The following is a 25,086-nucleotide window of genomic DNA, read 5'->3' on the forward strand; positions in this document are numbered from 1 at the left end:
AGCATTGCATGTGATAATCCTGAATTCACTTTTTAGGAATATTACCACTAGCATATAACACAATTTAGAACCAGAGCCTTTTAACACTCAAGCAAGCACTGTTCTGTATCCCCGTTATTAATGGTATAAGAAGGTCTGCTGTTTTTCCCCACTCTTTACTGCATTGTCCCTTTTTTGTCCTCAGTGCACATGAGCCAATGTGGCGCTGCCCAAGGAGTATCTCTACAGTTTTATGTGCTCACGAGCCTTACTGTGATCCACCAGACTGTGGAGGACACGGGCATTGTGTGTCAGGAGAGTGCCAGTGTACTGGTTTCTGGACTGGTCCCTCCTGCAGCATCCTCAACTGTGGGCTATCAAATTGCAGTGCACATGGGAACTGCACAGAGGGTAAGCAATGTTTATTTAGTGACATAAGTATGTTTAGACATCCTCTTATCCAGTGTTGTCTAACCTTTATCCACCCCTTCCTCCATACAGCTATTATTAGATGATATAGAGCCTACAGCAGGCAAATGCTTACGTGGCTATGGTTGGGTAACCCTTATCTTTGCCATATGATGCATGGTGGTTTACATATAAATTACTCAAATAGCAGTGTCAGTGCTTAGTGGATATACCCCATGTATTGCAAATCACAGGGGTGCCACAAACCTACATCAATATATAGTTATATATTTTAGTGGTATCTAAGAACTTGAATATAGAACTCTTTACATTTCCTATATTGATGCATGTTTGTGGCACCCCTCTTATTTTAAATAGATGGGGTATATCCACTAAGCCACCTCTATTTTAGTAATTTATGTTTTTTGGAACTTGGGGAGGTGTGTGTGTGTGTGTGTGTATAGCTGCTTATTGAACTGTACTGTTTGCTGGATGTATTGCTGATTTTAATTTTAATAATTGTATTTGCTTTTACATATTATTTTGTTTACATATAAAGTCAGATTAATGGAACACTCCAAACACCATAACTACTACAGTGCACCATAACCGCTACAGTGCACTGTAGTAATTATGGTGCTTGCATTGTTCCTTTAAAAAGATACATGGAGATTGCTGCACTATTGTTTATCCTGTAGAAACGTCTGTGAGTGGCAAATAACCAATTAACTGCATATTCTTTGAAACAAATGCTTTATAATGTATTACATACCTGCAAATATGAGCACAAGGGGTGTGTGAGACATTATGCCAATATATCTGTGGCTGTTTTTTTTTTATTTGTAATTATTTATTTATTTTAGTTTTTTTTTTTTTTTTCCTTAGTTTTTTTTTGCATGTAGGATCTCTTTATTAAACGTTCAAAGAATTGAATTGCAGGACTGTTTAAAACTCAACAAGCCCTCTCATCAAAGACCGATATGCTCACTACTGAGAGTAAGGAAATCATCTGTCCGTTTGAGACCTGTAGATGTATCTCCTCCACTGGGCTCATAATCTTTGATGAACAAAAATTGTGTGGTTTGACTCATTCTTTCTTCCCAGACGGCTTTGTGGACAATTGTGAATCATAAGCTTTTAAAGGATGTCGATAAAGTACAGCAAGACGACATTTAAAAAAAAAAAAAAAAAAATGTTAATCTCTATAGTGTGAATTGTCATGAATTTTCAATTTCTCAATTAAGTTGCTATGGTGCCAGAAGGTCACAGCCACTATCCTACCATAACCCCTTAAGGACGGTGGGCGTGCTATGCTGTCCTTAAATGGGTGGGCCTAAACGCCTGAGGGCATAGCATGCCCAGTCATCCTCTCGCCTTCCTGGCTCCATGGGCCAGCCATCAGCAGCGATCCCAATCTGGGGGGACTGCCAGAGAGACCAGCAGTCCCCCTGTAGCAGCTGTTAATGGAACAAAAAATAATTTAGTTACATCTGTAATATAATCGACGTTTCGACCCCTGTATTTTTTTTCTTTTTTTTTTTTTTTTTAGCAATTTTATCCTTTTTCCATCTCACATTATTTTATACTTATATTTTTTTTTTTTGTCAGTCTTTATTTTATTTGTGCATAAAGAGAACAAACACGTTTGCACTGCCACGACAGCCGGTGCAAACAATCATGCAGTCTTAGTTTAACATTGGTATGGCAGTTAGAAACTTTGCACATTTTTTGTTTTTGAGAAACAGAATATGAAATAAGTTGAGTATTAAACAATAAGCATAACCAGACTGAACTATGTTCCGCTTACAAGAGTTAAAGTGAACTCATGTGGAGTCAAAGGGTAAGTCGTGTGTGTTAGAGTAGTTAACCTGCCTAAGCAAGTCGTGTCAGAGGTGGAGATGTCAGTAAGCACAGCATATACATATTGATTAGTCTGGCAATAACGTCCACATAGGAGAAAGCTTGTAATATGTCGATCTAGGAGTATTTCTGTAGCTTAGTAGTCGTTAGGTACTAGCCATAAGGTTAAGGCACAGTTTGCTTTTTTATATTATTTAAACATTGTCATACATGCTAGGTTCAGCTGTAGCGTATTAGTACGTATATTAACATATATTAACATATTGCTTAGACTGCACTTGTTTGTACACCCGTAATGAGGAGTAAGCGTGGTAGCTGGGGGTACAGGTCTACGCTGTACATCCAACCGAAAAGCTGTGCCTAACAACAAAAAAGAAAGGAAAAAAAAAAAAAAAACACAAAAACAAACATGCTATTCTGTAGTGTCACATCTATGTACATACTATTTAAAGTGAGTGCCTTAAGTCAGCCGATTCATATTATAAGCAAACAGACATAAACAGTAAGTGCTCAGGACAGCCGGATCAGAGCAGTTATGTCCTTACAACTATTTGCCTGCTGTATTGTCCACCAAGAGTCCATAACTGCGGGCGGCCAGTGGTGGGGCTGCGGGCTTACAGGCCATCTATCAGCCAATACCTCTGCTGGGAAGGTCTGAGCCATGTGCCGGACGGGTTAGTGTTCCGCAGTCCCTGTTAGGAGCTTCTGCCTCTTTTCCACTGCTTGGGTACAGGCTTGGTAGGTGAGCTCGGTCCCTGGGGCCCTGAGAAGCAGCAGTGTCGCTCCCCTCCTGTTGTGGCCCTGGCGTTGTGCTTGCATGGAGTCGGTGTTCGTGGCGGACCCCTGTACCTCTTATCCTGTACGGGTGTCGATGCTTGGTGGGGGTCGTATGGCGTTGTGGTGGTGGATGTTCCCCTCTGCCCCGGGGCTGCATTGGAGCTAGCGCCTTCTTGCCACTGACCTGGGATCCGTAATGGCCCATGGTCGTCCCTGTCGGGAACTGGCGGAGAGTTTCAGATCTTTGCGTGTGTCTTCGGGTGGCATCTTTCCGCTGGTGTGGTCGACGCTTGCGGGGTATACCCCTGGTTGCTCCCAGCCCGGGAGGGTCTCTTTTGTGGGGGATCGCTTTTGGCCTTCTCTTCGTGCCCTGAGGTGGAGGCTCTATTTTCCCCCCGCCATAGCCTTTCGCCTGTGAAGACGGCGTGGGTTGGGCTGTCCCTGCTTGTAAACGCTTCAGCCACTTTGCCCAGAAGCGGTCAAACAGCACATCGATGGGGTCATCAGCAGTGGCAGTGGTGCCTGGGGTTGGTTCTGGTCGTCGCTGACCTCGCTTATCTGGTTCTAGCAGGGCCGCCATCTTGGGGGCCCTCACTACCGCGTTGCTTGGCGGGCTGGCGGGAACCGTTGTTCGGTGCGGCGTGTGGGGTCTCCCTTCAGGCGGGGACCGGGATGACCCCCACCGGTCCATAGGGGGGGGGGGAAGTGATTTTCGAACGCTTGGGGGCCTTTGAGTAGGGCGGGAAGGCGGCCGTCCTTCCCCCTCACCTCCTCCAGTAGGCCTAAGCCAGCTGTAGCGGTTCCCGGGCATGCCGGGGTTCGATATCGGTATCGTTGTGTGCACAAGCTCGGTGTGAGTCCAATTGACTTGGTTGCTCGCCTCTCTTGTCGCTGTGTCTCGATTTGGCAATGTTATGGAGCCCAGAAAGCTGGAGCCCATGCGATGTGCGACCAGCCAGCTTGCTTGCTCGGCTCCGCCCCCCTACTTATATTTTTTATACATATATGTAAATGTTTATATATATATACATACATATATATATATATATATTTTTTTTTTTTTTTTTTTTATTGCATTTTTATATATTTTTTATTTTTTATTTTTTTTCAAATCTTTAAATTCCATTCTGTCATATATCTTCTTTGATTCCATCCCTATTTTTTACAATACTATGCCTATACTTATCTACTGTATTGCACAATTATTTTGTTATTTTTTTTTTTAGGTCCATTGTATAAAACATCTGAATACCTATGTACGTATAACTGTGTGTGTGTATACATAAAATAAAAATCACAGTTTGTCAGTGTCGACGTTTCAGTCCATCTGGACTTTTATCAAGTCCAGATGGACTGAAACATCGACACTGACATACTGTGATTTTCGATTGTTGAATAAAAGCATCTTTTTTACCACGACAAGTCCTACGAGTGCTCTCTACCAAGGTATTTTTATATGATTAGCTGGAGGTTGCACCGAGGCATGGACAAGACTGGGAGCATTTGAGTGCGAGACACAAGAGATATATATATATATATATATATATATATATATATATATATATATATATATATAATTTAACTATTAATTTTACATAATTATTTGATTTTATTAATTATAATTTTAGGGATGTGCCTGACAACCCAGGCAGACAGTCCAGAGAATTTAATTGCAAGCCCTATATTTAACCCTGTAACTTTCCAAAACACCATAAAACCTTTTCATGGGGTACTGTTTTACTTGGGAGAATTTGCTGAATACAAACATGAGTGTTTAAAACCATAAAATGTATTATGACGTCGATATCATCAATGAAAATGCAGTTTTCCTGTAAATAATGCAAAAAACAAATATGAACGCTAACTTTGGCTAGCATTTATGACTAAGTGGCTTCTTAAAAAGACTGGACATACCCCATTTTGAATACGTTCGGTTGTCTATTTTTACAAATGGTATGCCATGATGGGGTTAATTTTTATTCCTGGGCTGCCATACGGTCTCAAAGGCAACATAGGCCCAGCAAACCAATCTGGCAAATTCCAATGTGCAAACATGGAAAAGGGGAAAGCCTTATATTTGACCCCTGTAAGTTTCCAAAAACCTGTACATAGGGGGGTACTGTTGTACTTGTGAGACATTTCTGAATACAAATATGTCTATTTTATTGCAGTAAAATCAAACCGCATTATGATATTCTCAGTTAAAATGTCATGCAGAACTTAAAAATAAAAATTTTTAATTTCTTACACCTTTTTAGATTTTATTCATGTTAAATTTAATTCATATATAAATATTTGATATGACATGAAAGCTCTGATTCTCCCGAACAACATGATATATAATAAGTGTGGGTGCACTTAATATGAAAGAGGTGAATTATGGTTTTGTTTACATTTTGTTTTGATCACAACTTGCACAATTGGCTCCGTTCTTAAGGGTTTAAAGGGACACTATAGTCATCAAAACTTCCCCTGCCGCATGCGCTGTGGTTGCTATGGGTGGAGTGAAGAACCACCTCCTGTGAGAGGTCTTTTCTGCTCTCCATTGTCAGTAAATGCCAAGGCATTGACTGACGACAGCTGGGAGTAACAAAATTGTTTAAATAGGTTGTTCTCCTAATCTATACATTTGCTGCTAAAACCGCTAGCACAATGTATAGATAAAATTTGTATTCTTAATCTAATGAGCACGTGTTGTTTTGGGCATGACAAGTGCCCTTTAACACTTAAAACCACTGATGTTGTTGGAGGGGGAAGTTGGGTGTAATAAGTATCAGAAGATGGACATGAAAGGTGCAGAGTGAGTGAGTGAGAATAGCCAGAACAAGAAAATAAACAAGGGAGAGGCAGTAAGCACATAAACAGCATAGAATGGCATAAAAATATTCAGTTGCATAATATGTGTATATATCAACTGCTCAAATATACGTATAGGGGGAGTAGAAAAAAAAATACATCGATTTTTAAAAAAAAAAAAAATCTTTATTTACACGTTTTATCATATAAACAGATAATCCAGTAAGAACAGAATAGACTCCAAAGGAATAGTGAATGTATAATAGAATTATGCGAGGCACTTTTTACAGAAAAGAATGTGTAACAAGTGAGAAATTACCGTACATGCACCTTAATTTGATACCAATAAGAAACCTGATAGATTATAGGCATGTCAACCAACTACTGAGGAATGTACATTTTGATGAGACATGAGCTGGTGCCCTCAACGGTTGTTTAGGGGTCTATTTTCCTAGATGGGCAAATAGAGTTGACCACTACCTTTGTATTGCTGGAGAAATTGTGATAAGTCGGGTTGACTCCCTATGTTTTTATTACTTAGTATCACACTTTGTTAGGGGAAAAAAATGGGTGTCTCTCTTAGAATTCAGGTCTCATCAAAATGTACATTCCTCAGTAGTTGGTTGACATGCCTATAATCTGCTGTGGGTCAATTGTCAACCCCTGGAATCTAAAGGAGAGTTTCCAATCTGGAGATGTGGAGTGGTGAGTGGTTGTATACGATGTATATTTATATAAAGTATAGGTAGTGTGTCAGAAAACCAAAATCTACATTAAGTCCTTCATTTGTGGTGTTGAAATATGTAATCATTTAATCATTTTCATGTCAAATGTATATTAATCCACAATTTTATAATTGTTTTCCCTAATCTAAAAACTGTTTTTCAGGAAGATGCATATGTGATGCTGGTTGGACTGGCAGTGACTGCAATAATGGTAATTCATCTCTGTAATCAATTGCTGTGGAAGACTTTGGATGTATTATCATTCAATGAAAATTCAAAAAAGTATATTTAATAACTATGCATTCCTATTTGCCCTTAGATTACTACTTTGAACCCCTTTGAAACATTCAAAAAATCACTATGAAATTTACTTTAATTCCAACACCAGAACAGTCTCCTTGGCACATCCTGATTGACTTTTGATGAAGTGATCAACACTGAAGACTTTAAAGGACCACTATAGTCACCCAGACCACTTCAGCTCAATGAAGTGGTCTGGGTGCCAGGTCCCCCAGGTTTTAACCCTGCAGCTTTAACCCCTTAAGGACACATGACATGTCATGATTCCCTTTTATTCCAGAAGTTTGGTCCTTAAGGGGTTAAACATAGTAGTTTCAGAGAAACTGTTATGTTTACATTGCAGGGTTAATCCAGCCTTTAGTTGCTGTCTTCTTGACAGCCGCTAGAGGCATTGAGCACCCAGAACTTCCATAGGAAAGCATTGAGAAATGTTTTTAAATGACAAGTCAATTAATCCACTCCATGTAACTGCACTTAGCTGGCATCATATACATTTTTTCCACAGATGTTAAAAATATCCAATTTAGAATTTTAACCCCATACAGCTATTAACTTTTAAGTTTTTAGAATGGTGCATATAGCTGCCATGCCATACTAACTTAGTATGACAGGGCATCAACAATTTAAAGGAACACTTCAAGCACCATAACCACTACAGCTCCCTGTAGCTGTTTTGATACCAGAAGGGTCCTTGTGCCCACCCAATAGCTAGTATTCAAATGATTTTTTTAACTGTGTGACATTGTACCTGTGGTCTCCCACGCATGGCCTCTACTTCTAATTACAGAGAGACAGGAGTAATTAAGCGGGTACTTCCATTAGTTTCCCTGAGCTAAGTGCTCATTTAATTGGCTGCGAGCTATTATCTTACGCTAGGGTTTCTTATATGGGCGGGGGTAAGATACAGCTAAATGCTACGCAGTCACCTGGAACACTTGGCTCATGTAGGATCCAACTGCCCTATATAAGGATGTGGGTAAAACTTAACAGATGCCTAGGTTTGCTGACTGGTGTACGCATCTACAACCTTATCAGTGATGTCCCGAACGGTTCGCTGGCGAATAGTTCCTGGCGAACATAGCTTGTTCGCCGCGGACGGCGAACATATGCGATGTTCGGTCCGCCCCCTATTCGTCATCATTGAGTAAACTTTGACCCTGTACCTCACAGTCAGCAGACACATTCCAGCAAATCAGCAGCAGACCCTCCCACCTCCTAGACAGCATACAATTTAGATTAATTCTGAAGCTGCATTCTTTTTTTTTTTATTATTTTATTTTTTTTGTTTATTCTACATTATCCTCCACAGCCAGTAACCTGTGTTTATTATACAGTATCCCCCATAGCCAGTAACCTGTGTTTATTATACATTATCCCCCCATAGCCAGTAACCTGTGTTTATTATACATTATCCCTCCCATAGCCCGTAACCTGTGTTTATTATACATTATCCCCCATTTATCATTGGACCTAGGCAGCATGATGTCTTAGGCTGGCCCAGAGAGTGAGTGAGTGAATAATATAATATAATATATATGTTCAGAAACATATTAGTAATATATGTAAATCAGGTTCATGCAAAGAGGGTGAAAAGGTATTAAAGAAAAACACACTTATTGCATCAAATTTACAAAGCCAAACTTTTAAAAGCTTTCCTCATTTCTTTCTCGGGATGAGGAATATATCGGTTGTAGACTGAGGATTTCCATCTGCCCAATCTTTTAATAATATGCACTGGAGTGTCAGTGTTGAAGGAGACCGAAGCTGCCCCTATTCTAAATGAAAGACCCGAGACATGGATACAACCCAATCTTAGTAGTAGTGTTCTGATGTAGAAGATGAATTTAGCCGTAGTCAGAGGGATTCAGTGAGAGTAGTGGTGAAATGTGTGTGGCATGTCTGAGTGTGGGTAATTAAGAGTCAAGTATTTTAACTGGGCACTAGTTCTAGGTGGGATAAAGTGGTATAGCGGATGGATGAGTAGTTTGGTTCGTTTTAGAGGTTTGTAGAGAAAGTATATAGTGATCATGATTTTTAGCGATATCCAATATTTTTAAGGTGGTCTCAAACAATCATAAAATGCTATATAAAATTTGTGGGAATATCAAATAGTCGTGTACAGTAAATCAGAGAGGGCTCAGAATATCGAACCATCGATCGGTAACCTGGATGAAGTAGGGGGTCTATCTGTTTTATTAAATATGCGGTAATATGCTTTTAATGGGATAGGACGTTAGGAAAGGTGTGTGATTGGGATAAGTGGTTGTGGCTGTATTTACCTTTTATCCTGGCACCGACCTGGCTCCTAAGCTTGAGCCGCGCGTGGCTGGATCACTCCTGCCTCCACACGAGCCGGATGTGGCTTGATCTCCTCTTCTGACTTAGCCGCGTGCACTGACCTCAGTGATCGGTCACGTGGCCCGCCTGGCACTAGGAGCACGGCTCGAGTCACGAGCTCACTCTTAAAGGGGCAGTGGGAGCCAAAAGTTGATTCAGGCTCTCATTGGCCCACGTCATTCCAGCACCCCCACACACGAACGTTTTGGGGGCATAGGCATGACGTGGGCCAATCAAATGTAAAGGATATTTAAACTTCCATAGCCCTATCCACTTTGTCCTATCGTGGTTTCTGTGTCAGTACCCTTTAGAGCGTTTCTTGATTTATTTTGGTATTGACCATGGCTTTGTTCTTGACTCTGAATTTATCTTTAACCCTTTCCTGTCTTGTTTGCCCGTGTGACTGATTACCATCTACCTGACTCTGGCTTGTTCTCGTTTTCGTAGTCTCTCTGTTACCATGACCTCGTCTCGTTTCTGATTACGCTTTATCTCTGTCTGACGTTTAGTCTGGCCATTCTAAGTCCAGGTAATAAGTTAAATCCTAGTCTTGTCCCTTGCTATCCTAAACTCTGCGTGTTGGGGTATTACATCATGACATTATGATAGGACCGTGGGCCCTGCAGGTTTAGGACAGCAAATGGCCTCCTATGAGGCAAGATTTTAAGAACAGGATCACCGTATAGACCCGACTGCCCAGGCCCATCAGACATTTTTGTCCAGAAATGCTTATTTGGCCCCTGAGACACTGGTATGCGTACCATCTCAACCCGTACCTCCCATTCCAGAGGCATCTATCCTGACTAGAGATGTCCCAAATAGTTCCCGGCGAACATAGCTTGTTCGCGTTCGCCGCGGACAGCGAACATATGCGATGTTCGGTCCGCCCCCTATTCGTCATCATTGAGTAAACTTTGACCCTGTACCTCACAGTCAGCAGAAGGAGCTCCTGCCGGGAAGTAGCTGCTCCTGGGCATCCCAGGATCGGGAGATCGGCCGCCTCTCCCGCCCAGTGAGCACCAGGCCACACTTGCCACGCGGAGGTAAGTAAGACTCTGTCGAGTTGCTGACCGCTATTAAGCATGTCTGGTCGGTCAGGTAGGAGCAACATTGCTGGGTCATCCCCTTCTGGGGTGAAATTCGCTTGTTGATAGCTGCTTAAAGTGAGATATTGAGGGAGCTCACACGAAGTGCGTCTTTCCTCCATGACAGCTAGGCCCCGCCCCCCGGAAGCTGCATTCTTAGTGAGAGGAGGGACAGTGTAGCTGCTGCTGATTTAATAGGGAAATCGATAGCTAGGCTAGTGTATTCAGTGTCCACTACAGTCCTGAAGGACTCATCTGAACTCTGCTGTAAGGACAGCACCCCAAAAAGCCCTTTTTAGGGCTAGAACATCAGTCTGAACATCAGGGGGCTTGTTGTCACCTTTTGGAGACCCTTGGTGTTGTACGTGGCTGGGTGGAGGAAGAGACCTTCAATGACATTAGTGAGGACAAGGAACGGGACATGGCTAGCTTGGTATCCAACCTTGTGCAAATGGGGAGTTTGCGGTTGTGCAAATGGACTGTTTGCGGTTGTTTGCAGTGCGTTAAACGGGGAGTTTGGTCTGTCACTGTGAAGCGGGCGTAACCCTTACATTACCAGATCGATACAACATCATACCTGATGTTTTAAAGCACGTTATTCCAAACAATTTAGGAATGTTAGGTGATTTATGCCCTTTATGGATTAAAACCAGACTCTGCATCAACTGTGTAATTTTCCATGGGAGTTTTGCCATGGATCCTCCTCCGGCATGCCACAGTCCAGGTGTTAGTCCCCTTGAAACAACTTTTCCATCACTATTGTGGCCAGAAAGAGTCCCTGTGGGTTTTAAAATTCGCCTGCCTATATCCTAGGACGATCTCACAGGGCGATCAATCCACACGCCACACAAATCCACTAAGATACCACACCCAAACTGCCCCCACGGGGGGTCACTGAGCATAATCGCTGGGAACAGTTCACAAGGAAAACAAATGAACATGGGAACCACCGATAGCTTGAACCTACCGATCAGTAGATTCAACAGACGCAGGTGACAAGTGGTACCATGTTGATTGACACAAAAACTGTTCTTTGCTAATGTATACAACCTATTATCTGTATCATAACACGTTTGTAACCCTGGATGACCGTATACGCATTACTCATGTCGATTACAAATAAAGAATTAAAAAAAAATAATAATAATTGCCTGCCTATTGAAGTCTATGGCGGTTCGCCCCGTTCGCAAACATTTGCGGAAGTTTGCGTTCGCCATTCGCGAATGGAAAATGTTATGTTCGCGACATCACTAGTGTTGGACAATGAGTTTAAAATAGCAGATACATTTTAATTTGGCAAATGTTATTTTTTTTTAAAAAATCACATGAAAATGAAGTGTGTTTTCTGAGAAATCGCATTGTTTACGTTTTGCAGTGTCATTCAGAGAAGAACTAGGGGCTTCTGAAACAATTAAATTCAGTATAATCTAATCTATTTGACATCCTGTGTCGGCATGCAAAATATACTGACAAAGGGCGCTGTGTGTGTTCAATGCTTCTTAATGATGAGCATTGGATTGGTGGATCTCCGCAATTGACGTGCTTGTGCCAATTGTCCTCAGTGTTTTTCGAAGTCATATGGATTGATAACCTGGCTGTTTCAGCTTTGCGTTATGTGTTCCTAAATATTTACAGGATTATTTACTAAAGTGTGCATTGTCAAGAATTGCAAGAGAATTCAAACACAATTTAAAATTTTAGACCAAAATGGCTAAACTGAAAGCATAGCTGAATTAGAAAATTTGTCCAATGTAGCTATTTTGGCCTTAACTTTGAAATTTGTTTCAGATTCCTGACCATTCTTACTTTATAGATCTGAAAAATCGTAAATTGTAATTTTGTGTGTGTGTGTGTATTATAATATAATATTCCATTTTAGTTTTTATTCTGATTTTTCTTGCAGTGTGTCCTCTTGAATTTAGATCAGAGTGCCAACAAGTCATAATGTCACCATGTGACAGAAACTGCAGTATTACTCATGAGCCTAAACTAAACAAGGCTTCATCAAATGGTTTCTTCTTCCTGTCAGTTGTTTGCCTTATTACATTTTTTAGTCATCTCTTTATAAAATAAATCAAACAGACATGCTTTGCTGATTATTTAACTGCAAAAAAATATACATCTTTTTTTTTTTTTAACTTTAGTGAAAAATTGTTCTGTGATCACTTTAGGCAGCAAAACACAATGATTCCTTACAACAGGGGCTGTTAGTGTATATATGGCAAAGCATCATGGAATATGATCTGTACCATATTTTTGCCTTAAAGGACCACTTAATGCACGCAGACCACTTCACCTCAGTGCAGTGGCCCTGTAGATTTTTTTTTTTTTTTTTTTTAATTTGCATTTTATTTGCTTTTGCATATAAATCTTACAACATGACCAATATATGGAAAGAGTAAAGTAAAATATAAACATCATATAATGCTGTGTATGGGTCCTTATCTCAATTCTTTCTAACCTCTGAGAAACGTTAAGGATACATGATAAACATTAATGATACATGAGAGCTATGTAGATTCTGAGAATTTAACTCGTAATATCTAAGGTTCTAGTAGAGTGTCTCTAGACTTTTAGTTGTGTCTGCGGTCTCTTGGCTCTGATGGGGGGCTTGATTTGCCGTCCTCATGAGATATATCCTTGCTGGATCAATTCAGGTGGTGTTTCCCGAGCTCCGTGGCTTTTGCAGCGGGATGGTCTTAATAGCCGCGGAATCTAGTCTCCATCGTGGTGCAGTGTAGCCCTGAGCCATTGGGGTCGGTTTGTCGTGCCCCTTGGGGTCAGCTCGTTTCTTGGGTATAGGCTCTGGTGGCGTTTGCTGTCTTCTGTCTGCTAGTGCGTTGAGGCTTCGGAGGAAAGGTTCTGGGTCCTCAGAGGAGGTGAGGGTGACTTGTCCTTCTCCCGACCATGCTAGGAGTGATCCATCCGCTCCCCATCTGTATTTCACGGAATTGTCTCTCAGTCTCTTTGCTATGGGTGCTAGCTTCCTCTTTTCTGCTAGCACTGCGAAAGGGAGATCGCTGTATATCGCCAGTATGTTGTTTTCGTATTGTATGGTTTGTAGTTCCCTGGATCTGGCCATGATTGCGGCTCGCACCGCTATGTCTCTTGTGAGAGCAATTGTATCTCTCGGGGCGTCGCTGGGTGCTGCAGCTGACTTTTTCACCCTGAATGCTGCTTTTATGGCGGGGGAGTCTGCACAGCTGTTGATTCCCAAAGCTGCAATCATGTTCCTGACGAACTCCAACAGTTGCTCCCCCTCTACAGACTCTGGGATACCCCTAATGCGGATGTTCCTTTGTCTGTGTCTCGTTTCGAGTAAAGTCACTGCCCGCTGCATCTGGCGTACTTGTGCGGTAAGGTCCGCTATTTGGCTGCTGTTGCCTTGTATGTGGCTGTCCCTAGCGGATTCTCTCTCCTCTACCTCTCTCACCTTTTGGTGTATAATCCCCATTTCATTTTGGGCCTCTGCCAAATCCGCCTTCCAGACTTTCCTTAGGTCCGTTAGCAGCCTCTTGATGTCCCCTTTAGTGGATGGGGATGAGTCTTCTTCCGACTCCGAGGTGTGGGGGGTCTCCCCTTGTGCGGAGGAGGGAATCGATTCCTCTCCTTCCTGAGAGTCTTCAGAGGCTTCTGGGTCTGTGTGGGCCTCGGGCGCCATCTTGGGCTGCGGCCGCGGTTCAGGCCTGCTAAATGAGAGCCTGATATCTGGCATATGAGGGGGCTCGGGACGTTGTCTTTGTCTGTTCTTGCGGCCCATTTCGCTCTCTGGGGGTTCGTGGTTCTTGTTCTGTGAATTAGGCTTTGTTTTTACGGCTTTTTTTCTCTTTTATTGTGGATTCCTGTCGGAGCTCCACAGATAGACGTCTGGTTCAGTGCTCTGCCGGCCACGCCCCCCGTGGCCCTGTAGATTTAACCCTGCAATGTAAAACATTGACGTTTTTTTTATAAACTGGAGTGTTTTCATTGCAGGGTTAACGCACCTCTGTTGGCTGTCTAGACTGGAATGCCACATTCTGGTCCATGAGAGAGACAGCCATTTCTATTGCCTGTACTTGATGTGCACACAATACATCAAAGATTGTCAAAATATGATAAATGTCCAACAGGAATTGATATAAGACAGCTAAAATTTCCTGCCTGCCCAATTGACATCCCTACTTGTCAGAAATAGGTGGGGGCAACCAGGGAGTTGTTTCTGAAATTGATAATAAAAGTGCCAATTTTTAAATAGTAATCCGCATCTTCACAAATGGCAATTAAGAGGAGATGCTCCTTATGCATAACGTACTTTGGCAAACTGAATTGCTTTATGTATGTGGAGTGTCCCTTTAACAACCACATGCTGGAAGAACTGGCTGACAGCAGATCAAGAATGAAGTTTTCCACCCGGGTGGCTCTCATAATTGTTTGTAATTTTATTACACATACAGATAGGTAATTGTTTTTTCAATTCTTCTAGTTTCAGCTGACCATGGTTTTGAATCTGTGACGAATACAACTCAAAAAGAAGTCTTCCCGCCTGCTGCAGAGTTTGTTTTTACAGAGTAAGTCCATGTCATTTCAAATTGACACTTAAGGAACAATATTACTAGCTTAAATATGAAAAAAAATCTTGTTTATGTATATATAATCTCTCTCTCTCACACATAAACATTTCAGTATCAATTATTTTAAGATTGTATTTGCATGTGGATTGCACCTTGGCAAGAACTTTCCCTGCATGTGTTTTCAGCACTTGAAATTTACCTTTTTGGAGCTGAAAGGGACACTCCAGATCCCTAAAGCTATCTGTGCAGAGTGTGTCCTCCTTTTTCATTTTACAAAACATGCAGATTTCAATAGAAATTGGCACTTTTAGAAATGAACCTTGTTATGCCCCCCTGGCTGTCAAACAACTGGTCCACTTACTTCCTGGTTTGTTTAGCTTTGTGAACTAAACTCACGAGGAGGGGAATTGCTCAGGGCACATGCCTTGCAAAAACTTCTCATTAAGCTGCATTGGAAAGTCTGTTATTGTACATCCAAATAAAGTCTTGGCTGTGTTAGAAGGGGAAGGATTGCAATAGATTAGATCTGCACCTTTTGCAAGCTGTTTTTAAATATACCCCCAGGGAATAAATTGCGTAATTAAATGCATGCATGTTTTCATTGAGGGTATATCTACCTGACAGTGATTTTTTTTATTTTTTTTTATTAATTTTTGTATTTGGATAGTGTAGTGTCCCTTGAAATGGGTTTGTGAGATCACTAGGTAGGAGCTTTGGCCAGTACCCCATGTCCTCATTCCCACATTTTAAGCACTCAAAAGTCTAAACCTAAATTTTTTTTACCTTATTCCTTGATTTAACTCGTCTTAAAAACTAAAAACCCTATGTATCCAATAATAACTGTTAATCCACTCTAACCCAAAATAACTTATAACACGACTATAACCCATCTCAAACTTTTAATCTTCTTCATTGCCTATGTGATATAACTCTGAAGTTAGCCCCTCTCAAACCTTAAACCTCCCTTTGCCCTAACCGCTCCTAATATTATTCGACCCTGCATGCATTTACACAGTGCGTACACTTACTATACTCGCGGATTAAAATACATTACAGACCGCATTATTCACATGCGTACAGACATGTCAACATGTTTCTGTTTCTAAATTCCTTGCCCAATCCTTGTTACAGAATTGCATTTGCAATATTATCATGCATACTCGCTGCTCTACTTGTGGTCAGCGTTGGATTCAATATCAAGCAGGCATCGTGGTGCAAAGAGAGATGTACAGAATGGAAAGAGAAGCGAACAGAATGGAAGTACTCATACCAGCAACTTAATGGGGATATGGATGCTGTTGAAATATATGAACCCTGGGACTTAAAAGAATATGATGTGGAGATGCACAGTTCCGAAGCTGGGAGATGAGAATTGTTTATGCTTAAATACTTAAAATGAAAGTTTACTTTTTGCCATACAAGCTGCATTCTGCAGCAAACCAGTGCCTTAATGCCACCCTGTTATTAGGGGAGGAAATGTAAAGACTTGGTATAATGCCACTCATTTGTTTTTGTTTTACTATGTGCAATATTCGGGAGATTGGTAATGGTGTAAGGTCTTCTTGAACAGGGATTGGGATATTCAGTCCTTGAATGCTGCAAAATGTCCAGACTTTTACAGTAAGATAAATGCTATTTTTCTAATTTCAAGTAAGATAATGTCCCGTTTAAGTGGTACATACGTTTTCTATTGAGATGCTGCTAAACTGCATAAAATATTTTGTTTAAAATGTTAACATTGTTGTAGGGTAAATCAGGGCTCAACAAATTTGCTTAGAATCTAGGTGCCAGCTAAAAAAAAGTTACTAACCGCTTTTTTTTTTTTAACTAACAAAGCTTTATTTTCAATGACAAAAATACAATTCTTAAATGGACACATTAGTCACCAGAACCACTACAGATTAATATAGTTGTTCTGGTGTGTATAGCCTGTCCCTGCAGGCTTTTCTATGCAAACACTGCCTTTCAGAGAAAAGGCAGGGTTTACATTACTGCCTAGTAACACCTCTAGTGGTTGTCACTCAGATGGCCACTAGAGGTGCTTCTTAGTCTAGTGATGCACAGTGTGAAGCACCTATATTCAGCGGCTCGACGCTGAATTTAATGCATCTCTATGATGCATTTCCATTTCCTATGGGTAGCATTGAATTGGCTGAGATCATCAGGATTGATTATCTCACTCATGGAGGCATGGAGTGGGGAAAAAAGGTGAGTTAAAAACACCTTTCCGATTCGATCAGAGGGAGGCCTTTCACCTAAATACACACACACACTCACTGATTTGATACAATGACAGATACACACAATGATACTAATGGACACATATTCTCTCACACATTTTGGGAGAGCTGGAGTGGATCCTTTCCCTGGGGTCCAGTGTGGGGCTGTGCTGAAGTCTTCAATCCTTTCCTGCTTTGCTCCCTCGTGCGTCGTTTAGTGATGCCAGGGTGACATTATATCCCGGCATCACTACAGGCCGCGCAAGGTAGCAGAGCAGGAAGCTTACAACTCCCTCACCAGCCAGCCGACGCTGGGGTGCGCGCTTATTGGGCTGACAAAAACCCAGACACCAGGACAAAATTTCTAGTCGCCTTAATGACCTGGCACTTGGGATTTGTTGAGTCCGGGGGTAAATAGTAGTTATCACATCTGATTTTGACTAATTGACAATAACCTGTATAGCCGCACATCAGACAGACCTCACTCACATGCCAATCCAGAACTGCGAGTTAGAGCAAATCCAGACATTGATTTCAGCCTCTCCATTGAGATCTGGGTTAGCCCAGTGCTTTCACAATATTATTGCTATCCTGTAGTGGACAGATGTGCATTTGATCATGCACATGACGTGTCATTTCTGGATTTATCCGTGCAAATGCTGAGATGGTGAGACCCGACCCATAGCTCATTGAGCACTGTAACCAATACAATGAGCTGTTGTCGTTAAGGTACATAGTGTCCTGCATAATTTCACCTATAATTGAATTTCTTATGGATAGCACAGATGTGGCAACTTTAGCACAAGGAAACCAAACCTTTTTGGAGCTGTCCACTTTCTGTCTAACAGGATTCATGAAGGATTATTTTTTTTGTTTTTCTTGCTTTGTATTAACACTGGATTTTTATGTAGCCAATTTTTTTGTGTTTATTTTTTTTGCTTTGAGGCTTTTTTTTTATTTTTTATAAAGGTGAATGTTAAAGGAACACTATAGTGTCAGGAACACAAACATGTATTCCTGACTCTATAGTGTTTAACTGACCATTTAGGTGGCTTGCCCCCCTATAAATGTTTAAAACTCGCCTTATTTTCAGCACGTGCGGGTCTGCCAGCGCTGGTTCTGTCCCCTTTGTGACCATCAAAATGGCCGATTTTTAGCCAATCCCTATGGGAAAGCATTGGATTGGCTAAAATCGGCATGTGGGTGGGGCCAAATGCTGTTTTGGCCAATCAGGACCTCCTCATAGAGATGCATTGAATCAATGCATCTCTATGGGGAAAATTCAGCGTCTCCATGCAGAGCGTGGGGACGCTGAATGGCAGGGCTGCTATTTCGGCAGCACTGACCCAGGAAGCACCTCCAGTGGCAATCTCAGGAGTTGCCACTTGGAGGTGTCCTTAGAGGCAATGTAATATTTGCATGAAAAAAGCCTGAAGGGAACGATTATACTCACCAGAACAACTACATTAAGCTGTAGTTGTTCTGGTGACTATAGTGTCCCTTTAACGTTTTACAGGGTACACAACATGTAAAGTGTTTTACACTGCCTGAGATCTTAAATTTCCACTTTTTCTGTTCAGCCATTGAATATATTAATGTCAAGAGCAGCTCTTTTGATATTCCTGGTAGAACAAATATTCTGTAATCTGTTACATGACAATAGATACTGCAATTTGCCTTATTTTTTTGTAACCAGCAATAAATACGAACTTTTCTGCGTTTTAAATTTCTTCCAAGTTGTATGGTAATATTTTCATTAGTTTTCAATAATTGTTTGTGTATCACGCAGAATATGTGTGTTCACTGAACACCAGTGGGACTAACCCCTTAAGGACCAAACTTCTGGAATAAAAGGGAATCATGACGTGTCACACATGTCATGTGTCTTTAAGGGGTTAAAGGACTGAACTATACAGTGAAGGTTTTTTTGCCTGTACAATATCATAGGAAATGGTCACGAGAAATACAAATTCCTGAATGGACTATATATTCTGTGTAAGGATACTTGCTCTATATTCTAAATTAAGGAGTTTAGCTCCATACAGGAGTGTAATATATACCAATAATTAATGGATAATCTAAGCACAAAACAAACTTGGCTTAATAAAGCCTCATTGCGAAATTCTCTAACATCTAGGAGTTAAATCACTTTAGTTGTCTTTGCAGCCCTAGCCACAATTTCCTGGCTATGATTCACACAGCCTCCATGAGGGAAAAAAGGATTCAATTTTCAATCAGATCTTACAACACAGCTTGTTTACTTCAGAAGTTCGTATCTGCAAAAGTGAAACATGGTTTTATAAATTCTGTAATGTTCTTGATTGCAGCAACACAAATCCTTTGGGAATCGATCCCACAGCAGGTAATTTGGTACTGTAAACCGGTCTGTAATGCTCTTCAACAAGTGACAATTTATGCACTCTGAAATATTGAAAGCATGCATGCCATTAAAGGAACACTCCGAGCACCATAATGTCTACAGCAAAAGAAGAACACTAGGAAGGTCCCCAGGTTAGCATTATGTTTTAGTCACTCTGTGCCAATTATAGGTGCAGGGTGTATTTAATTCAATTGTTTATTGTTAAATGTTTTGTGTGCTTTCCTGTCCTGCTGATGCTTTCAACCAACTAGGTGGATTTGGCTATGGAGCCTGTACAGCGCCCTCTGTTGATTGTAAGGATTTTAAAACCGCTATATGCACTACCTAAATAGCAAGGCTCGTTAATTTGTATATTTAGGTAGAATTGCATATTATCAATTTTGCATGCAGGGGAGAAATCTAACCCTTAATAAAACCCTTAATCCAACTCATAATCCACCCTTTAATTCTACCCAACCTAAAATCATATAACCTCTACAATCTACCCCTAATCCTACCTCTAATTCCACCCCTTAATCTCACCCTTGAGGAATTCCCTCTGCTGATGTCAGTACTGACATCATCAGAGGGATGTCCTACCTCACACAGTACAGAGGGTTCTGTAAGCACTTAGTACTGCTTGAGTGTAGCATGACAAGGATAGCTCCCTCTCATGCTGGAGCTACAGCACAGACATCGGTGCTAGGTAGCTGGCAAGGGGGTAAGCACCAGGTTCTTTTTCTTCTGTTCTCCCTGACACAGGATTTTAAATTTACTTTGGCAGTGCAATTGCTTTAAATGGCTCACTTGAAGCGCTGCTCATATCTTTGTCAGTCAGGAGCCACTAATGCTGGCTCCAACTGAAAGAGGAGACCCCCAGGTATGGAAAGATACTTGGGGGTCCTTTTATATTTACTTCTATAGGCTGGGGCAGTGTTAGAAATATTGCAGCTGAGCAGTACCGTTCAACCACAGTATTTGAGTGGCAATGTGCAGTGCTCACATAGTTCATCGGTCAGTCTGGGGCCCCCTAACTAAGAGGGGGAACGGTTTTCTTGGTACAAGTAAGGATTTAACACCTGCTGGTACCTTTACTGCATGACTCTATGCCATCACTGGATGTTAAAGCCTTGCACTAGATGACTGCCATGGGGCTTTAAGTGGTTATCCGGATAGGGCCACTGCACTTAGCCCACTTCACTGAGGTGAAGTGGTGTGGGTGAATATAATGTCTCTTTAGCATACATTTTATGTTCTTAGAATTTTTGTGCACGTTTAGGGAGGGTGCATTCTTTTCTTTTTTAAGGGACACTATAGTCACCAGAACTACAGCTTATTGTACTTCTTCTGGTGAGTAGAATTATTCCCTTCAGGCGTTTTGCTGTAAACACTGTCTTTTCAGAGAAAATGCAGTGTTTACATTACAGCCTAGTGATAACTCCACTGGTCACTCCTCAGATGGCTGCTAGAGGTGCTTCCTTGGGCAGCGCTGCAGAGTAAGCAGCACTGCCATTCAGTGTCTCCACCATCTGTATACAGACACTGAACTTTCATCATAGAGATGCATTGTTTCAATTAATCTCTATGAGGAGATACTGATTGGCCAGGGCTGTGTTTAACTTGTGCTGGCTCTGCCCCTGATCTGCCTCCTTGACAGTCTCAGCCAATCCTATGTGGAAGCATTGTGATTGTCTCAGACCACCACTTCTGATGATGTCAGCAGACAGAGGCAGTTCAGGGGCAGAGCCAGCAGCTTCAGACTTGAATGCAAGTAGGATTTTTACTATATTTAGAGAGACAATGGGAGGCCAGGGGGGCTAGATTGTAGTTTTAACCCTATAGGGTCAGGAATACAGGTTTGTGTTCCCGACCCAATAGTGTTCCTTTAGTTATTATTATTTATATAGCGCCAGCAAATTCTGTAACGCTGTTTATATTCACAGGTGTACAATACAGATGACTGTAAATATAACACTAAGAAATTCGTAACCATAAGGGGGAAAAAAAGGCGGTCTGCCTATTTATATCATGCAATTGTTGGAGATTCTCAAGTTTGATCAGCTGATATGTTTTTTTAATTTTATGACTGTTTCTTCAAAGTATTGTTAGTAGAGATATTCACTAAACTCTGAATTAAATCCAAGTGTAAAAACTGAGTCAAAGATAACTGACCCTGGAAATATTTTGTTTCCGTTCTTCCATTCAGATTTAAAGGACCACTATAGGCACCCAGACCACTTCAGCTCGGTTAAGTGGTCTGGGGGCCAGGTCCATCTAGGGTTAACCCTGCAGCTGTAAACATAGCAGTTTCAGAGAAACTGCTATATTTACATTGGGGTTAATCCAACCTCTAGTGGCTGTCTCATTGAGAGGCGCTTCCGCGCTTCTCACTAATTTTCACAGTGAGAAGATGCCAACATCCACAGGAAAGCATTGAGAAATGCTTTCCTATGGACTGATTGAATGCACGCGCAGCTCTTGCCGCACATGCGCATTCGGCGGATAACGTCAGAAGAGGGAGGAGAGTCCCCAGCGCCGAGGGAGCCCGGCGCTGGAGAAAGGTAAGAATTTAACCCCTTCAGCCTGGCGGGAGTGGGACCCTGAGGGTGGGGGGGACCCAAAGACGTTATAGTGCCAGGAAAACAAACCTGGCCCTATAGTGGTCCTTTAATTCACAAAAATTGGGAGTTTAGTATATAAAACTCTATTCCAAATTTCAGACAGAAATAGCAGAACTGAAAACATAGCTGAGTTGGAGATGTTTTTCCTGTTTGACTCTTGTGGTCTAAATTTTGAAAGTTACTGTGAATTCCTTACAATTCACAATTTGGAGTTTATTCACTAAATTGACAGCTTGCAAAACAGATACGTTAGAGAATGCTTTATTCACACCATGGAATAATTTAGCCTGAATTTTGAAGTGTGGATATTCATTTGCAGTTTAGCAAATAAAATAGTTATTCACTAAAGTTAATTCAATGTGAATTTTATAAGACTATACAGCTGCAGTGAGTGATCAGTCACCCACCGAGGATCTGATGGTTGGAGGGTATTAGGGCATAACCCAAAATAATAACCCATTCCAGCCTCTTCTTTATTTGTTAACTAAACAAGTGCTCCCAAATACAGTCTCTATACCCTAGATGTAACTGCTCCACTAGTATAGAGCAATAAGTTGCTAGTTATGGAGCATAAATAGAACTAAAAAAAATAATAAACATTTTTTTATTAATCCCTCTTGGGGAAAGAAAAGAACAACCAAAAACCCATTTGTAACCAGCGTAAGAAATATATATATATATATATATATATATATATATTCAGTACTATTTTCAAAAAGTATATTAAAGGGACACTATAGTCACCTGAACAACTTTAGCTTAATTAAGCAGTTTTGGTGTATAGAACATGCCCCTGCATTCTCACTGCTCAATCCTCTGCCATTTAGGAGTTAAATCCCTTTGTTTATGAACCCTAGTCACACCTCCCTGCATGTGACTTGCACAGCCTTCCATAAACACTTCATGTAAAGAGAGCCCTATTTAGGCTTTTTTTATTGCAAGTTCTGTTTAATTAAGATTTTCCTATCCCCTGCTATGTTAATAGCTTGCTAGACCCTGCAAGAGCCTCCTGTATGTGATTAAAGTTCAATTTAGAGATTGAGATACAATTATTTAAGGTAAATTACATCTGTTTGAAAGTGAAACCAGTTTTTTTTTTTCATGCAGGCTCTGTCAATCATAGCCAGGGGAGGTGTGGCAAGGGCTGCATAAACAGAAACAAAGTGATTTAACTCCTAAATGACAGTGAATTGAGCAGTGAAATTGCAGGGGAATGATCTATACACTAAAACTATTTTATTTAGCTAAAGTAATTTAGGTGACTATAGTGTTCCTTTAAAATACAAGGTAACATCCGTTAGTCTGCAATAGATGTAATCCTGCAGTACCCTAAATTGGGCGTTGTCAGTAGCAAGTGTCTCTGTAGACAGCAATATGAGATAAAGAGCATGAGAACTGACAAATACAATGTATCCTAATTCAGTAATGGATAACAATATAGCCCTTAGTAGAACAACGTGCTACTATTGCACATAATATTGCACCATAAGCCGTCTGAGTTAACCCCGTAAGGACCATCAACTAAAAATAGATTCTAAAGCAGCCACTGGTACTCTAAGCTGAGTAGCTAAATATGCAAAAGTGGAGAAACTCGGTAAATCAGTGTACCGTGTATCGATACCAACACCCCATTCACCAGCCTATGAGTAGATAGATATACTTCCCAATGGTCTTATTGGTATGGTCACTTAGATGCTCAAAGCTACCCCAATAACAAAAAAGAAGAAAAAGCGTCTATCTAAGAGTATAATCACTCAGATTAACGCCACAATTTAAACTAATTCCTAAATAGTAGATAAGAAGATCCCTAGATTCAATATCAAATAGTTATAAAAGCGGATGTCCTAAGTACATAATGTGCATGGTTATGCTCAACGCGCGTTTCGGCGCAAACGTGTGCCTTTGTCAAGAGCTAACCGATTGCGGAAATAGCGCCACTTTTTAAACCCAGGAGTGAATTTTAAACTTGAAGCCAAAGTAGCCAAACTGGAAGCATAGCTGTACTGGAGAATGTTTCCAATTTGGCTATTTTGACCAATTTGCACACCATAACAACTTCATAAAATCAGGTTGTTATGGTGTCAGGAGGGACCGTAGAAACGTACCTTGCTATTTTATGAATGTGGAGTTACTAGCTAACTGCTCTCAGCCAATCAGCGGCATCGATGCCCGATTCTGAAAGAGCATTTAGGTTTACAGAAACACTTTAGTGTTAGGAATAAAAACGATGTACTCCCTGCATTGTAAAGGGTTAACTAACTCTTTAATCACTCACCCGATTTAGGTGCCAAAGTCCCTTGGTGCTGGGTTATGGCCCGCCTCCTCCTCCGATGAGGGGGACCTAAGTAGCATCAAGTGACGAGGACGTCCAGTGCCATGAAGCACCTCTAATTGTTGTCTGGTAGACAGCCACAAGAGGCAGTCATAGTAATGCAATGTAAACATTGCCATTTCTCTAAAATGGCAATGCTTTGCATTGCAGGACTAAGGGGGACAGGAACATTGCATTCCCAGATCACTTCAATGAGCTGAAGTTGTCTGGGTGCCTATAGTGTCCCTTTAAATATTTTTTTTGAGAAAACAGAAGTTCAGAGGGGCAGGGGGATTCGGGCTGGAACCCAGACTTTAAGAATGGTTTAACCCCTAAATGTGAGCAAGCGCCAGAGACCTCCTGGCACCATAACAACTTAATTTCAGTGCAGTTATTATTGTGCCCGGATTGTTCTTTTAAAATTCACTTTAAATTCTCGTTGTAGTGAATAACTCTGTACAGTATGAACTGATGGAAAATTCAAAGTCAATTTCAGAGTATTGGCCAAAATGGAAAAAAATTATCCAACTCCATTCTTCCTTCCAACTTGGCTATTGGCTAAAAAAAAAAAATTAATAAGAACAAAAAAACGTATTTTTTTATTTCTTTCTGCATCACCGTTTCTGAGCGCACTTTAAGCGCCCACTATTATCTCATTCCCCTCGTTCCCCTACTCTGACCTTCCACGCATGGCCGCGCCGTCCCACCGCGCGACGAGTCGCAGCGCAGTGACGTATTTCCGGAAGGTGAGGTCAGATC

General features: G+C 41.2%; 1 protein-coding gene across 1 annotated transcript in view; it reads left to right on the forward strand.

The window, feature by feature from the left end:
* Nucleotides 1-18,454, forward strand: part of NAGPA (N-acetylglucosamine-1-phosphodiester alpha-N-acetylglucosaminidase) — a 30,347-nt gene extending 11,893 nt beyond the window's left edge. Inside the window, exons 6-9 of the mRNA XM_063449912.1 lie at nucleotides 185-390; nucleotides 6,709-6,756; nucleotides 14,730-14,814; nucleotides 15,949-18,454. Coding sequence (XP_063305982.1) covers nucleotides 185-390; nucleotides 6,709-6,756; nucleotides 14,730-14,814; nucleotides 15,949-16,186 — 577 coding nt within the window. The 3' untranslated portion in view covers nucleotides 16,187-18,454. The remainder of the gene's footprint in view (nucleotides 1-184; nucleotides 391-6,708; nucleotides 6,757-14,729; nucleotides 14,815-15,948) is intronic.
* Nucleotides 18,455-25,086: the final 6,632 nt, after the last annotated feature.

This window comes from Pelobates fuscus, chromosome 1 (genome assembly GCF_036172605.1).
Source record: "Pelobates fuscus isolate aPelFus1 chromosome 1, aPelFus1.pri, whole genome shotgun sequence".
In the NCBI taxonomy this organism is placed as follows: Eukaryota; Metazoa; Chordata; class Amphibia; order Anura; family Pelobatidae; genus Pelobates; species Pelobates fuscus.